Below are 18,316 nucleotides of genomic sequence, written 5' to 3' on the forward strand. Positions count from 1 at the left end.
TGCATACTTTTAATGGATCAATATTGTTCTATTTTTCTTATTCAAATCTGTCGTAAAGAGTACTTGATAGCCTGGCTCAATAAAAACAAACACAGTCACCAAATGAATGCATATACAGGTACACACGAGTACTTATGCTTACTGAGGTTTACTTATTTTTGCATGTGTAATTGCAAAAAAGTTACACAAAATAATATATTCCAGTACTGTGTTCATTGAATTACAATACTTTTCTCTAGTTTTCATTTTTCTTCTAATTGAATTGAATTTTTTTGAGGGGGGAATTAAGTTCTATTTCTACTATAAAACTGCTAGTGATGACCCAGGAGACTGATTTTATGATTCACTGATTCACTGATTGAATGCCTAGTTCTCAGGAGAAATGTATATTCTTCTGTATTTCTCTGAGATAAAGATTCATCACCAATTCTGATTATTTTATTTTAACACTGCATGTTTGCAGTAGGTGAAGTTTTCATTCATCTTGGGGAGTAGGTACATACATTTAATACAGCTTTTTTATTAATGCTTTTCCCCTCTCCATCCACCTTCTTCCCTCTGTCTCTAAATCCCTTTATCCATTTCTTTATTATTTTTCTTATTAATTTTAGTTTGTGTTTATGACATAGAATTTTGCATTCATTATGAGTATTTAGTACGTATATATAACACATCCACTTTACCCACCGATTTTTGATGATCATGTTGAGATGTCGGTTTCACTGTTCTTGTTCATCATTTTTGTGGCCAGTATTTTATGTACAACTAATGATTTCAAGAACTCTAAATCTTGAAGTCACACAAATGAACGTGAGTGACAGTACATTTGGTCTGAGAGAATTCTCCAACTGTAAGTGGCACATTGTTTTAGAGACCTAGGAATATGCACACTTTTTAAAAGCCATTTTTAGTTGAATTTAGTTTTCAAATCCTTGAAAAAATATCCTCATTGCCTCCAGTACAATTGTAGCTGATATTTTACATGGTTGATTTTTTCATAATCAACTATTTTTTTTCTCTTAAAAGTACCTTTTTTTAAAAAAAAAAATTACCTGCTTTTATTAGTGTCTGTTTGGAATGTATCGTATTCATACTTGACTTAAGGAACTGCCACATGTACATAGTATATCTTGATCATTTTGATCCCTTTATCCCATTCCTTTCTCTCCTTTACTGCCTCCCCCAAGTCCCTTCCCCATCTCCAAGTTTGCCCTGAAATACAGAAATAGCTACAAGTATTTCTTCTATCCAATAATAAAACTCAGTGAAAGTATGTTTCTTACCATGACAGCTTGGTAGGGCTCTATTCCATCCGGGTCTTCCATCGTCTCCCATGATACAGGTCAGTGTAGAATACCCTTGAAGAACGTAGCCGGCATCACAGTAATAGGTGACTGTGGACCCTAATTTATAATCCATTCCAAGTCTGGTGCCATTCATTATATTGCCCGGATCAAAGCAGGACTCCCGCAGTTTTGCTGTAAGACAACGTGATATGATATCAATTGCTTTAAAAGACTATTTCAATGAAATATATTAATTTCTTCTTCTAAATTATAACAGAAAGCACCAACACACTGTTTCTGTTTAAGAACTCAGTCTACCAAATAACCCTTAACTCCACATGAAATTTTGTTAACATATTGAGTAGTAACAGATTTCTTAATTAAAGTAAGTTCCTAAGTATACAGTTATGCAGTGTTAGAATTTATTATAATTATATGCAATAATTCATTCCTAATTACTCTGGAAAAGAAGCAGGACCTTCTGTACTATTTATTTACTTGTAATATTTATTTAAAGCATCTTTCTCACAGTTGTGTATACTCATTCCCTGTTACTGAATTTCAAAGTGATTCTACTATCTGTGTTGCTTGCAGTTCAGTTCACGACTAAGAAGAATATTACAGACCCCATTGTTCTGCCTTGCACCTGTTTGTCTGAACCTGTTTCGGTCAGCAGTACCTCCCACTGTAAATAACAAAACCCCCATAAAATCTAAACCAGGCTCTTCTCGGACAGATTATTTATACCAATACTAGACACTCTCAAAGCCAGCAGCACCAGATGCCCATTCACAACAAAGAACTCTTTGCTGTATAGATAGAGAGTAAGCAAGGGACAAGCAGAACATTTCAAAAATATGTAGAGACACATATTAGGTTATCCAATTTGTGATAGGCACTAACATATTTTATAGGTAGATTTGGGTAATGCTTTGAGATTATTTGCATTTCATTGTGATTATTAAAGATTACTTAAGATACAATGTGTATATACGTAATCTATAATATAATAATTTTAATAGGAAGTATAGTGCATAAATTGAAGATAAAAAGTATCTTTCTACATCAAAAGTTGTCCTATATTAATGAGAAGTCAGGAGAGAAGGTGAGTGCATTTTCTGGGCCCATCAAAGTTTAAGCTAACAATTTGATGTTTGGTATGACAAAGCATATTATAACAAAGCCCTACTAATTACAACACTGAGGATATATTTCTTCCATTTATAACAGTTTGCAAGGAGTTTAAGGTAACTATTTTTGCAGGAAATAATGAAATATCTTTAATTTAAGAGTCACTATGTATAATTTCTCTCAAATAACCTAAAAAAGCAAATGATCAGAACAAGCCTTTAAATAACCATAGTAGAACATCAGAAGCCTGAGGAAGGTCTCTTTTCGTTCTCTCCTTCCTGTCTCCCAACAATTACTGAACAGCTCACCTAACTAACTCTAGAAATAGAGGAGTAAACAGTCAGACAATACTCTGTCTCTCATGTTGATCATAGTTTACAAAGGTGAGAATTATACCAAGTAAATTCTTATAACTGTGATGAATATTACATAGGGGGAAGTACTCAGAAAACTTCTGGAAGAGTGGCTACAAAAATGAGCATTGAGAATAAAAAGCGAGTTGGGGGGAAAGGGGAAAGGAGTGGTATGAAGAGAAGGCAGATGGCTGGAGTGTGTGGTTGTACAAATTCAATACCCAGGTTTGAAATCAAAGCTAAATGATTTAATCTTCTACTAAGCACAAGCACACTCACATGCACACACGCACATTCAGAACTTTTGCTTCCTCTATATTACACTCACACTTCACTCTAAACATTGCTTGTCAGGGCTGGGGATTTAGCTCAGCGGCACAGCACCTGCCTGGCAAGCGCAAGGTCGTGATTTCGATTCCTGGTACTGCAGGAAAAAAACAAAGAAAAATAGAAAAATAAAAAAAATATATAAACATTGCTTGTCAAACCGAAGAGACCATCCTTTGTACCTATGAATTTCACAACCATGGGTTCAATTGACCACAGGCCAAAAACAAACTAGGAAGTTTTTTTTTAAATTTTAAAGAGAATTTAAAAAAAAAAAGATAAAATAACAACATAGACAGAAATAAAACAAAGTAAAAACGATAAAAATGATACAGAGTTTCAAAACAAAATGATAAGAATTAACAGTGGTTGTTACATAACATATGTTATCTTCAACAGAGTTGCTCAAATTACCAGATGTAAGAATGAGAGGTTGACCAAACCATTTGCTACAGTTTGTGTCTGGGTGCCCCCGAAAGACACATGCAGTCATGGAGCAGGCTTTTAGAGTTTATGCTTGCCGGGCGTGGTGGCTCACTCCTGTAATCCCAGCACTCGGGAGGCTGAGGCAGAAGGATTGCTGAGCGTTCGAGACCAGCCTGGGCTACAGAGTGAGAAAGGCCATTGTGAACTGCAGGGCAAGACCCTGTCTCAAAAAGACAAAAATAAAATAAAATAAAATAGAGTTTATGATTGATCCATGATCCAATGCTGGGATTGTGGGTGAGTGCGACACTCACCCTGGGGCAGATATTTTCCACACGTAAGGGAGAGAAAGAGGCTGCTTGCTGCCACTCCTCCACTTTGCTCTGGCTGTTTTTGCTGTTTTCTGCTGCCATGAACAGTTGCCCTGTGCCGTGTGCCACTCAGCCTTGGAGCCAGCCGAGTATGGACTGAAACCTCCACCAACTGTGAGCTAAATAAACCTTTCCTTCCATAATTCTGGGTGTCGGGTATTTTGTCTCAGCAACAAGAGAAAAGTGACCAAGACACCATTAGAGAGAATAAAATAATAATAAAAAAAAATCACTTGAAGCCATACAGAGCTTCACTAGACAAGATTGCAGGAATTCACCAGAGGCTGTTACGTTGCATATTGCTGTCTTCAGATTAGTTGTTCGGAAGTTTTACAGAAGAAGATTTGAGCTTCCTGCACACTGAGAACTATACTGAAGCCATGATTATGAAGTGATTCTCATACCCTGCAGTGGCCTCCTGCCCTTTCGCCAACTCTTACTTAGTCTCTGTCCAACACTATTTGAATGTTGTTCACTTTGCATCTCTTTGGTGTAGTATGTGGTTAGGCTGCAGGCGTCTGCATTTGCATTGAACATTTACAGACCTTCCCCACCCCTTGGTCGTTGTTTCCTAAACAATACAGTATAACAGCTATTTACATATCTTTTATGCTACACTAGTTATTATTATAAGTGATATAGAGATGCTTAAGTATATGAGAGGCTGTGCCTGTTAGGCGATGCTCAGAACTACACACTTTTCTACCAGAAACTTGAGCTTCAAAGGATTTTGATATCCACAAGAGATTTCAGAACCAATGCCCACATGGATACTGTGGGAAAACAGCATCATTTTCTGGATAAAATCTTCAGAAAACAGTGCTTTCAGGAAAGAACCAGCAGGGTGATTGCTAAATTTTGTCACTAAGGAGAGGGCTTTAGTGATGTAGCAGTTGCTTTGTTTATTTTTAAGAATAAAACCTCACATTGAACCTTTTCTTAAGCAAGCAAGAAAACATAGAGTAATTTTTATGTAGAACAACAACCCAGCCTTCCTGAAATTGAACTAAATCCCCTGCGGAAAAGAAAGGATTGAAATTATGCTTTAAAAGGATTAATCTTTTTGACAAAGTTGTCCTCCTAATATTCATCTTTAGCAGATTTTGTTTTTCCTTTTTTAAAATCTTCCACAAAATTTCAATAACGTGTCATTGAAACAAATGCAAAACAGTCTGGTTTTTGAGGAAAGGGAGACACATTTAACAAATTTAAAAATATTGCCACTGTGACAATTTTCTACTGATAGCTGCAATTTCAGAGGATTCAATTATTCTTATTTTTACATATTGCTTTAAGTCCTCTGTGAACAGGTTTGTTTGAAAGACTCTGCCCTTATTTCCACGTACAACCTGTGATGAAAAAATAAGGCCAATGTTTAATTTAAAAATAAATTAAAAATGAAAGCCTATTATAGTAAAGTCACATTAATGACCTTCAAAATACTCTCCCTTCAAACACATTTAACTGATCATTGTTGCTATTTTCTGAAGTACTTTTAGAAGTTTTGCTTTCTGAGTGTCTGTAGTTGGGCTGTCTTGCTTAACCCCATGCTCACCTTTGGTGATCATTTTTGGGGAGAATCAGAAGTCACATGGTGCCAGGTTTGGTGAATAAGGTAGAGAATGCAGAGTCAAATGTTTACAAGCCCATCTTTCCAACAGATGGCACACGGCAGCAGCATGCACCATATTTTTGACCCCTCCTCATAAAGAGGGCTTCAGAACTGCTTCCAGAAGTGGCCAGGATGATGGACTGAGCTTACTCAAAACAAAGTGGTGTATTTAGGGGAGGACTAACAGCAATATATCTTTTGCTATAATAATTTTTTTAAAAAATTTAAATATTCACTATATTTTTTAATCACACCTTGGGTACCATAGTAGGTCCACTTGTAAATTTTGAAAACATATAAATAATCTTCACATTGAGGTCAAGACAACAGATGCAAAGGTGATTTTCACTTCTGGATAAAATTGTGAGACAGCTAAGTTATGAGAACTATTTTCCGTGGACAATTACTTATGTTTGCCTTAGTAATGGTTTGCTCACTTAAAAGATCTTAGGTAAGAGTCCTTTGCCTTCTTATATCCTCCAAATAAAATGTATCAAAAAGATATATTTTATATCAGATGGTTTTTACTTTTGTAGTTTTCCTTTTAAATTATTTCTGCTGAATATATACAAATGAAGAAGTATATGCCTATATATGTACATATATGTATATATATTAAAGATAAAGATAAGCATAAATAAAAGTTATTAAATTTTAATTAAATGACTACAAAAACTAACTTTTTTAGTGCTAATAAATATCAATATGCTCATCTTGAGGTAGTACATGGCATATTTTATAAAAGATAAAGGAAAACATTTTTACTTTCTTGGGCCTCTGTGTATTGGCAGTTCATTTTAGTGGTACATACCTTGAAGATTCTAAAATGTTTGTCTCTTGTTCTAACAGTTATAAACATCACTGTTTCAGCTTTAAGAAACTAGGTAAGTAAAAAGGAAGCATTTATTGAAATAAACGTGTGCAGTGATTCGAATGTTTTCAAAAAGTGTTGGAACCTTAACCCTCAGGACGTGAAGCCTAGTAAAATGTGATCGTGTTGTAAAGGCTCCGCCTTTAGGAATGGATTCGTGCAGGTATTGTGGGAGTGGTTAGTGGCCTGGACGGCAGGCTTCTTTTGTAGGGAGCTTTGATGTTCTCTTGCTCTCTGTCTCTCACCCTTTCTCACCCTCTTGCCTTCTGCCTTAGAAAACGGCAGCAAGCGAGTCCTTATCAGATGATGGCATCTTGACATTGGACTTTCTGGTTTCCAGAACTATAAGAAATGAATGTTTTTTCTTTGCAAATTACTCAATCTCATAGATTCCAATTTAGTAGTACAAAGTGGACTAAGGATAAGAAATAGAAAAGCTAATAAGAGAAACAGATTTTAGAGACCCTGAAATGGGCGATTGATTTTTTTCTCTACCAATAAGAAGTTTTAAAGACAAACTCAGAGATTTAATTATTTTGGATTTGAGAAGTCTTACTGGAAAGAAATATTTTTGCAGTACAGAACAACCTCTTATGGGATTGTGTGTAGGTTTGGTGTCGTGGTTGGGAATGCTGAGTTGTAACCATGAAAGAAGGAGGAAGGAAGTAGAGGTAGTTGATGGGATGTTTCTGCGTTTTTTTTTCTGCCCGCATTCTAATTTTCTTTGCCTTTACTTTTAGTGAAAACGCTAATGTATGTGGTCTTGCTCAACTCACCTGAAAAATCAGACACTTAATTCCATCATTTCTGAAATGGGAATTACAAAACATAGCTCATAATTTTATCAGCAAAATAATTTTATTGCATTACAAGTGTGCCTGCTTGAGTGAAGATAAAAATAATACTCACTATACCTGGGATAGAATCCATACCAAATAATTATCTTTTTAAAAGTCACATTTGTGTTTTCCTACCAGGTGTGGAGAATCACAGAGTTGAGAAAATGATCAAACTGAGAAACAGTGTTGGACATTCATTTATTTAGGTGAAATATAGTATGTATATTTTATCTCAAGTGACTACATGCATTTTGTAATAGCTACATGAAATTTATATAAAAGACAGATTGAGAAGTCCTATTTACATGCAGTGAGAAAGTACACTATACTCAAGCAGCACTGTCTGCCCTGAACATGATAATAAGATATGTTCCAGATATGCTGTTTTTATTGAGGGGTTTCTGGAACTTTTCTCTTAAATATTAACCACAAAAGAACAGAGCTGTAGGTATACAGACTCGCCTTTCTCTAATCCCTTCCTTCCTTTCTCCATTCCCCCCACGCTTTTCCCTCCTTCCCTTGCTTCCTTCCTTCTTTTCTTCTTTCTTCCTTTTCTGAAGGCAATAGTCATAAATCTCTCAATTTGCATGACAGAAGTAGTTATTTCCATGCTGAATAAGTTGCAGAGCAGGAATATACTCTCAAGTTTCTTACATTTCAAAAATGTGGTTATTCTGTGATTCTGATTTGATTTAAAAGTAAGAACATTTAAACTGCTCAAAATAAACACATACTTATGGCATAAATTACTGTGTGTAGCATTATTCTAGGAATTTAATATGTAGTGGTGAACAAACAGTCACAGTCCTTGCTCTGAAGATTCTTGTATTTTAGTGTATGTGTAGGAGGTTAGTGGAATATAGGAGAGGAACTTTCTATATCTGATAAATAATACTGCAAGGAAGGAAAACATAATTAGATAAGAATGTTGACTCTGAAGGCTAATTTGACTGAAATTTTACCTTTGCCAAACATTTTGAGCAACTTACTTAACCTTACTGCATTAGTCAGCTGTCTTGTAGCTGAGACACAATAGCTGATGTCCAAAATTTTAAAGGAGGAGTGGTTTAATTTGGCTTATAGTACCGAGGAGTTCAGTCCATGTTCAACTGGTGCAAAGGCAGGAAGAGCATGGTAGAGGGAAGTTGCTCATTGCATGGCAGCTGAGAAGCAGAGCAGAGAACCGTGACTGGGAGGAATTACCCACACCACTTGGAGCCAGGAGTGGGCGTTACTAAACCTCTAGGTGTTTTTTAATTCAAAGAATTTGACATATCAAGATTAATGACCATAATCCAGGTTTTGAGATTTTTATGGGAAACAGATTTAGACTGGTGGATTAATTAATTGGACAGAGGAAATTTTGTGGGCACTGATGGATGCTTTTAGCCAGAGTTAGAGTGATGATTTGGTACAAAAGATGAAGCAGAAAAATTTGAAAAACTTAAATGTTGGCCTAGAAGGAACTCCGCATGAAGTTGAGGCCAACAGAAGTGTGCTTGCTTAAAAGAGCCATTAAAAGATAGACTAAGTATTTGTACAGGGTCAAGAAGAAGGATACCTTGAGGACATCTCAGATATAAGCAAGATTTAAACTGCAGACTCAAGTGTGCAAAACCTCTCAAATTTCACTTGAGGAAAGTCCTTTGGACTCATACTCAAAAAAGGGCTTGTAGGCAATTGGTTCCCAGAATTCATTTCACAGTAGTTAGCCATCCAGACACTGTAGCCATGGTCCAAGGGGTCCTAGATAGTGCTTCCACTGCCAGCACTCCTTGATGTCCTCCCTGTGATGTTAATTATACTGGCATGCAGAATGCAAAAGTTATGAGGTCATATAGGCTTCCACCCTGATTTCAAAAGCATGCCTGAGGACCAAGCAAAGAGTCCCTAAAAGGCATTGCAGGTAGCTGTAGGTATGAAGCCAAAGGCACAGTAGAGATCTAGGAAACTGGAGATGCTAGGAATGTGGAATGTTAGCTAAGGAAAGCCGAAGGCTGTGAATGAAGCCAGCCTAAGAGAGAGGCCATGTGGGCTGCAACTGAAGTAGCCATAGAAGTTGGGATACCCAGACTGCTTGGAACTCACATTTTACCACCTAGTGCTCTGGACTGAGTGATACCCTGCTGGGTTTTGATCTTGCTTTTGTCCAATTCTTTTTCATCCTCTTAGTGCTCCCTTTTGGAATGCGAATGTTTACCCTGGGCCACTGCCCTTTGGGATTATGTAACTTTTTTTCTATTTTTACAGAGCTTCACAGCTAAGAGTTTGCCTTGAGTCTTAGAAGAGAGCTATACTTTTGAAAAATGCTTCCACTGTTGAGGCTTTGTGGAATGGATTACTGACTTTCCAGTTGTACTTGTATGATGTTAGGCAGAATTATGAATTTACATGTTTCTGAGATTATTTATGATTGAAGGGGATGTGTTTGCATGTGAAGTTGACCAGGAATGAACTGTGATCATTAATCCTTATATAACACTTCACTGGATTAAAAAATGCCTGGCACATTAGTAAAAAGCATGACTTGTGTGTTTGGGTGACGGAGGCGTGTCCTTGTTTGCTTTTTTCTTCATCTTTAACCCCTTCTGCTGCAGCACTGTTTTCCTCCGTGCTTGCTGGCCACCAGGAACTAATCAGCTTTGCTACTCTACTTCCTTACCCCATGATACCTCTGCCTTGGAGCTGGCCAGTCATGCCCTGAAATTGTGAACTAATGAAACCTATCCTCCTTTAAGTTTTGGTTGTTGGATATTGTTTAGCAGCAACCAAAAGCTGACTACTACATTTGTGTCGAAAATTCTTCACTCATGGTTTTAAATGACTGCTTATATTTAAACTACTTCAAAATATGTCTGCATACAATAAGAGCTAAATATAGAAGCTCTCTATTAACATTTCTCACTGCCAAGTGCAATCATCATACTTATAATTTGAACATTAAGTGTATTCTTTTAAATATCAATGATACTTTGTTTTTGTTTTGTTTTGGTACAAGGTTGATGGCTTTCACTGTTTCTATTTGAAATAATACTGAAGTTCCTATCCAGAACATTTAAGAAATTAAAATGAAGAGAAGTTTATACAAATTAAAAAGAAACAGAAATGTCTCTGCATAAACAATTCAAAAAATGTTTCAGAGAAATTGTTATCTTAAAGAAAGTGCTAATTAACTTTGTAAGATACTGAGGAATTTCAGAAGTTAACTGTGCCTTATTCTTCACAATAACTAGGAAATCTAATAACAGATGTTTCACTGAAGAACAATGCAAAGTATAAGATATTTAAGATTAAAATGAGGAAACTTTTACAAAGGAAACTGTAAATTACTATTAAAAGGCTTTGGAGAAAACATGAGTAAATTGAGAACCATGCCATATTAAAAGATAGGAAGATTAAATGTCATAAATCAATTTACCCATAAAGCAGTGCATCTTAGTCAAGTTCAGCAACTAGAACAAGTTTAATTCTAAAATCTAAATAAAATTTCAAAAGGCTTATACACACCCACAATTCTGAAGAATGTGGGTGGTGTGCTCTATTTCCATCTACCCATAGCTTATCTAAAAACTATTGTAATAATATTTATCAAATTCTTGGCCTGGAGAAAGAAAAATAGGCCAATGGAACAGAATAAAAAATTCAGAAACAGACAGAAGAACTTGACAGTTGACAGAAATAGTATTATGTGTTGATAGATGGTGTTGGGCAATTGATTATGCTGATGGAAAAAATGAAATTGGATTCCTCACTTGCTGAGAGATAAACTGCACATAGACTAAAACTGAAACAGGAAAAGCAAAGCTTTCAAATTTTGCAAAACAATTTAGGAAAATGTCTTTATGAGACTGTAATAAGAAAGAGGTTTTTTTTTTTGTTTGTTTTTGTTTTGTTTTGGTACCAGGAATCAAACCCAGGACCTTGCTCTTGCCAGTCAGGCACTTGTGGCACTGAGCTATATCCCCAGCCCAAGAAAGAGTTTTGTACACAGCAGAAAATGTACCAATCATTAGGAAAAAAAGATTAAATATTATATTATTGATTGTAAAAATTTGTACAACAGAAGAAACCAGAAATAAATTGTAGGCATTCTCCAAAGATGGTGGTAAGATATTCACTACAAGATAACATAATCAAATCCATAGCCTTTCTAATATTTTTAAGTACTAAAATGAACAAAATCAAGCAGAAAATTTGATATAACTAGAATATGCAGTTAGCAATAAGAAAACAGTATGCAAAATAGGGAAAAGATGCTTCACTTAATTAAGAAAAAAGCAATAAAAATTGATCATGAGACACCATTTAGCAAGAGTAAGATCAGTAACTTTCAAATTTGACAAAAGCATCCTCTGACAGTGAGTATAAATGGGTATTATTTCTTTAGAGAATACCTTTGCAATATGGAGTTAAGTTGCGCTATGTGCAGTTTATCTCTCTTCATACCATTTGACCTAGTAATTCTATTTTTATGTAATGTCCTTAAAAGCCAAGAAGAAGTGTGAAAGAATGCCCATCACGTTTCATTTGTAGCATTAAATATGTTAAACAAGTGACTACAAGCAGAAAAACTTACAAATTAACTAATACAATCATATGATAGAATATCATAAAGAAATTAAAAATCTAAAGCTACTTGCATCTAATACAGATGTCAAAGACAATATATGCAATTTTCAGGAAAACATATTCCATATGTGTTAAAATGTAAAACTGTGTTAAAATAGTACAAAGAATGCACATACATTTGGATAGATGAACAAGAGTATCTGAAAATTACTCTCAGTGCTCATTGAGATTTTTTCTGTATAGCAGGCAGCATCCCGGCTATGGGAAAGTGCACATCCCCAGGGGGCAAGGTGGTACCAAGGCTCACTGCTGCGTGAAACCACCAGCTCCCTAACCGACAGTCTCAACCTCTACGTTCTCTCCACCATCTTCTGGGTCAGAGAATCTAACACTTGCAGACAGTCTTGATAAAGAGCCTGCACCCTGAATCCTCATTCTGTCTGCCAGCCAGTCTGTGGATCCTCCTACTGACATGCCCATGTTTTTACTATGCCCCGTGAGATGGGAGATTCAAAGCGGGCTAAAAGTTTCCGCTGTAGTAAACCTATACTATGTGCACGGCCGGCAGGTGTCCTGGTCCCTGGCATACACTTCCAAGTCACACTGGAGATACTGAAGGATTCTGTGTGTCTGTCTTGCTGACTTGTGAATTTTCTCTTTCCTTAAAAAATCTTCCACAGGGCTGGGGATTTAGCTCAGCGGCCCAGCGCCTGCCTGGCAAGTGTGACGTCGTGAGTTCGATTCCCGGTACCGGGAAAAAAAAAAAAAAAAAAAAATCCTCCACAACTAATGCCGTATGTCATTGTGGAATTTATCTTGACCTCTTATGACAGCCCTAAAGAGAAAAACCCCTGATCCCATGGCCAACTCAAAGAGTTCATTTGTAAATGTAGTGAATGTGCACACTATTAAGGTTTTTCAAATCAGGTGGCACATACTTTGAAGTTTTTTTAAATCCTATGTAATTTTTATTATTAAAAATAAAAACAAATTTGAAATATATGTTTTTAAAATTCAGTTGATAACCTGAGGGAAATTCTCAGTATATATGGACTCAGTTATCAAAAATTAATTTCAAACTACAAAGCTAAGATCTGTATATGTTCCTATAAGTGTTGACTATAAAGTTTTACAATATTATGTGCAGGACCTAAACAAGTTCATGTTTTAGACATTGAGACCAGGATAAGGTAAGCAGAGGCTAGAGAAAATTGCAGAGAAGAAAAGTAAAGAGACCGATGGATGTGGACTAAGTTAGGGTTAAGACTGAGAGGGGTTGGTGTGCTAGTGCAGAGCAGGTGACTATAGACAGTGATGGTGTGCTATCTAAGAAATCTAAAGAAAGGGAGTTTGAACATTTTCAACCTAAGGAAATGCTAAATATTTGAACAAATAAATAACCTTAATTATTGCACAATATATACATATATTAAAACCTCACATGGTACTCCATACATACGTACAAGTTTTAAGTGTTCATGTTAGTTTTAAAATGTTTTTATATAAATGAAATAGGGATCCCAATATAATTTATTTAAATACTTGCAGAAACATTCTGCAACACAATTTTCACAGTGTCTTGTTCACCTGAGGCTGAATAGTGACACATAGTAATATTTGGAAACATTTTCTGAAGTGTATCTATCCTGTACATATTCCTCCTTACTGAAAGTGGTGCCTGAAGAAAGTATTTAAGTGAAACTTCACTTTCAAAAGAATAAAATTTGTTTTGTTATGTTTTGTTTTGTTTTGTATCCGTAGCCAGCTACAGCAGTGTTCTAATTGCTAATTTGTTTGCCTGATACATTTCCTTTGGTGGCAATTTGGGAAATGTTAATTTCCTCTTCACTGATAGTAAAAGCCTGGAGTGAGAACCCTTTTATGAAGTTAATTGTGCAAAGTTGGTATTAAAAGTGCATATTACAAGAAAAATGCGTATAATCCAGGCTAACAATGGCCACTGCGAAATCAGCCGCCTCATAAATACCCAAGTTTAAATCATAATGGTACAGTTGGATGTTTGTATTTACCTTTGTATTCTAAATGAAATCCGGTGTAACTAACTGATCCATCACTCCGGAAAGCCAGATGCATGGTGTTTGAGCTGCTCTCTATTCTCTCCGGTAACTTGCTGTCTTGAAAACTTCCAATCAGTGCGCTGTTACTGTCTGGTCCATCGTATATATAGAGAAAGTCATAGTTTGGTTCTATGCTAAAACTAAGTTAAAAAATAGAGACGGAGAAAAAGTAAAATGATTATTATTATTACCTGAGCATTAACCATAATAGTAATATAATTATATATTTACTTTTTTTTTTTTTTTGGTTTTATTTCTGGTACCGCAAATCAAACTCACGACCTCACGCTTGCCAGGGGGGCGCTGTGCGACTGATCTAAATCCCCAACCCCTTACAATTATATATTTAGCGATTAAAAGGAGCTATAGAATCTGTCAAAAATAATCTAATATAAAAGTTTGTCTGAATATGAGTATCAAACTGCCAGTGGAAAAAGAAATAAAAATCCTGATATTTAAAAAAAAATTTCTACATTGACAGTGTATCTGGAAGGGATGCAAGAGAGAGGAAGGCAGAGTTCAGCAAATTTGGAGTCAGAAGTTGAAGTTTTGCTCCTGCCCCATTAGTTATATCTATTCTAATATTTTAATACATGTACTTTTACCATGAAAATGGAACTTTTTTCTTTGTTTTACTTTTCCAGTGGGACAATTTTCTTTAAATGTTACAATATTATAACAAATTTTGTTTCTTTAAATCCGACTCTACATATCAGATTCAAAAAAAGTTGAAGTAAAATGCAAAATTTACTTTTAAACTGCTCAGTGAAGCACTGTCATTGTATTAGGTATTCTTTTTCTTGAAAGTACACATATTTTCTTTAGAAATATGATGTAGGAGAAATCACACTAATGCACTGTAAAAATTAGGTAATAATGCGAAAATGACTTTTTAGCATGTAAATAATTCAAACATTGTAAAGTTTCCTATAACTTTTCCTGTAAATTTGCTGTAGCCTTCAAAAGTGTAGGAACTGCCTCATAATGGTCATGATATCCAAATAGTTAAAAGGTAGCAGTCAAGCATTGTTAATTTCCTACCACTTTGTTTGTAACACTGTACTGCCTGTACTGTTCTTTTGATATTTTGTAAAAGGTTTTCTGTCTGTTAATGTTTTCCTCCTTTTATTTTTAAAATAAAAAAATGGATATAGTAATAAACACAATAGAAAAAAATAAAAGGTAGCAGTCAGGCAATGAACTGATCTCCACATAGTCAACTTAATAGTGTGACAGAGAAACACAGTAGAAAGAGTAGGAGTCATTTCGGGTTACTAAGAAAAGTCAACAAGTTCATGATACAAAATGAAACCAGTAGAGCTTGCCATTGTTAAACATCAATCACCAGAAAAATTGCTTTGTCAATTTATCAACTTTGTTTCTAAACATGAGATTTGCTAGGTGAAAGGTATTTTCAAATCTATAGCACATACAGAGATTAAGTTTCTGCAGCTGTTCTCATCCTTCCTGTGTAGCTCTACAAGAGAGATGAATCCTGCTACTCCATACTTGTGTGTAAATGATCATGAAAAAGGACTGGGATGGTCCAGAGGTTACTGAGGTTTTGATATATAAGGGCTCCTAAAACATGTGAAAATTAGGGAGACATCACACTACTATAGCTTGTTTTAATTTTTTCAGTAACTTCCCATGTCCAACTAATTTATCTTAAAAACTGTCAGTACACCTAAGGTCTGAATTTTGGTAGCTGCTGATATCATATAGCAGAAATCAGAAAAGGAATCTAATTTCACACTTACTATCCTGGTTGTGAGACAAAACTCCTTTCTGAACTTATCCTTTGTGAAATTAAGATTTGATGGTAAATGCAACTTCCTTACCTAGTTCACTTTTGGGAAGATCAGTGCAAATAAGTGCTCTGTAAATGATAAAACTAGTGTTATGCTTGGAAATTGAAGAGCCTATTTAACAATAAAAAGTAGAAAATTTATTTTAACTTCTAATTTATCTTAAAATATAATTGAATATTAATTTATAGCTTGTTCAATAAAAATAAAACAAAAATTCTTTTGTAGGACATTTTAGAATCTTAATAGTAATGATTATTTTCCCACAAATTGAGAAGGATGGTACACTTAGTAGCATGTTATGTTTTTCAAAGCATTTTCAGAAATATTGGTCTTGCCAGTAATCCTGCTGTACTGAGTAAGAGAGGGATTACGATTTTCACTTTACCAAGGAGTACACCAAGACCATGAAAAGTCATCTCCCTAAGGTCGACAGGGATGGAAATCAAATTTATGTCAAACACTCATGGAAGAGAGCCTTCTACCTCCAAGTTAACTAGAAGAATTTTATAAGTAAACCAAGTCCTGTGTCAAACATATTGATCTTTCAATGCCTATATTCTCATCTCATCAACTGTGAAAGTCAGGATAATATAGTGTTTACCTCAGAAAGTTGTCTTACAAAGATCTGGTCTATAACTAACAGTATTATTATTGTTGGTCTGGCATCATCAGTTAGCCATGTATCACTTCAAATTGTAGAAATAAAAATTCCATATAATCATGCTTTTGTTAAATTTTCATGAATCTGAGTTACCTTTACTTATTCTTTGTTAAAATCTAGCTTCAGTACATTAAAAAGTCATCTCTTGTGTAAGCTTAATATTTTATCTAAATACCAAGCAGGTTTAATGCACTAGAGACAAGAAAAAAGAGCTGTTACTTAGAGTCAATCTACTGATCACAGCAGTCTTAATGAAAATTAGGAAAATTTTAGCATAGAGGATATTTTGGTTATTTCTTACCATTGAAATCTTTTCTTCTCTCTGTTTACTGTGTTAGAGTTCAAATTCAGGGCTAAGCAAATATTTTACCACTGAGCTAAATCACTAGCCTCTTCCACTGAAAATCACAAGTCTGTTCCATTAAGGGAAAGAGGCCCCATTTTAGCATAGAAGTACTGGCTTCATACAAGGGAACAGTTCATTCAACTAAACATTTATGTATGGTAACAGTGGTGACAGTGCCAAGCTAGAATACTGACCTACCTGATTTCTTTCCCATACATGCTGTTTTTAAAAATTATTATTGTTGTTATTGTTATTATTATTATTACTGCAGCCTAAACTTTATTCTGCAGTTTAAACAGCTAAGCAAGAAATGTAAACTTTGGAACACTCCCATGTAAGTTCTATCATGGACCAGTTCTGCTCATAAATCACATAAAAATGACCCATTAAATTGTATTCTGTGAGGTTGAGTTAATGCGACTGTCAGAAAGAAAAGTAACTAAAAATATGTCTTCTAAGCCCAGGGTGGTGCTACACATGAGTTTTTAAATGCACCAAAAGTCTTTCGAGTGGTGCAAATATGGGAGAAAAAGTATTGATGTGCTGACCTTTTAATCTTGAAGTTTAGGAAAAACTGAAATTTTTGAAGCAGTGATCGTAAGTACAGAGAGACGGGAAAGGTTATAAAGAGATGACACTTAATGAGAGCCAATAAACCACCTGAACGTCAACATGTTTCCCCTGCCCTGGGAAGGGGATGAAGCATCTCACCTTCAGAGCTGTCACATTATTATTGAAGGCTTTGCAAATTGCTAATCACAAAGTGTTGGTGTTGAGATTATCCACAATATGATGAAGATGTCTGGTACGTAATAAAAACGTGCCTTGCACAAATACAAAAGCACATAACTAGAAAGATTTTCCAACGTGGAAAGTGTAAGTGCTCACCTGATAAATGCCAGGGAGATAACGTAGTCGGCATTGACGGCGATGGTCCAGTCACAGTCCCTGCTATGCGGATACGGGTGAGGGAAGTTTGGTGAAAGAATAAAGCCTGAAGATCCTGTTAAATTGCCTCCACAGGGTGCTTTAATTTAAAGAAGCAAACAAAATCCCTTAAGAGATTAATAAAATTCATTAGCAATCAGTATATTTGTGAAAACATTTCTCTAGGATGGTTTACGAGATACTGCACAGACCTGGCTTCTACAGGATTAAATGATTAAATCCTTCAGTGTCTTTCAAGGAGGACCATTAGCATACTGAGTACATGGCACATACATGGATCTACTGAATGTGCTGCTTTTCTAGTTTCTGAAAGCAAAAAAATTGTATATACTAAATGATTAAATACTACAGTGTCTTTCAAGAAGACCGTTAACACACTGAATACATAGCAAATACCTGGATCTAGTGAATTTATTGTTATTCTAGATTCTGAAAACAAGAAAAAAATTACATTATATATATATATAATTCCTCCCTTTCTATTGCAATTTTTTTTCTGTGAGAGTAAAGCACTGAGAAGAGTGATAAAAATGGTTTCCCATGGTTACTATAAACTCTGAAGGTTACTGGAAAATTAGAAAGAAAACAAAGACGGGGCTGGGGATTTAGCTCAGCGGCAAAGCGCCTGCCTGGCAAGCGCAAGGTCGTGAGTTTGGTTCCCAGTACCAGAGAAAAACCAAAAAAAAA

General features: G+C 35.4%; 1 protein-coding gene across 1 annotated transcript in view; it reads right to left on the reverse strand.

Moving 5' to 3' along the window:
- The window catches only part of Csmd3 (CUB and Sushi multiple domains 3), a 1,085,099-nt gene that overhangs the window by 229,683 nt on the left and 837,100 nt on the right, over positions 1 to 18,316 (reverse strand). Inside the window, exons 29-31 of the mRNA XM_005381888.2 lie at positions 17,570 to 17,708; positions 13,816 to 14,003; positions 1,284 to 1,478 (exon numbers count right to left, since the gene is read on the reverse strand). Of these exons, the coding sequence (XP_005381945.1) occupies positions 1,284 to 1,478; positions 13,816 to 14,003; positions 17,570 to 17,708 (522 nt within the window). The remainder of the gene's footprint in view (positions 1 to 1,283; positions 1,479 to 13,815; positions 14,004 to 17,569; positions 17,709 to 18,316) is intronic.

The sequence above is a fragment of the Chinchilla lanigera genome, unplaced genomic scaffold (assembly GCF_000276665.1).
Source record: "Chinchilla lanigera isolate Chin_1 unplaced genomic scaffold, ChiLan1.0 scaffold00016, whole genome shotgun sequence".
Classification (NCBI taxonomy): Eukaryota; Metazoa; Chordata; class Mammalia; order Rodentia; family Chinchillidae; genus Chinchilla; species Chinchilla lanigera.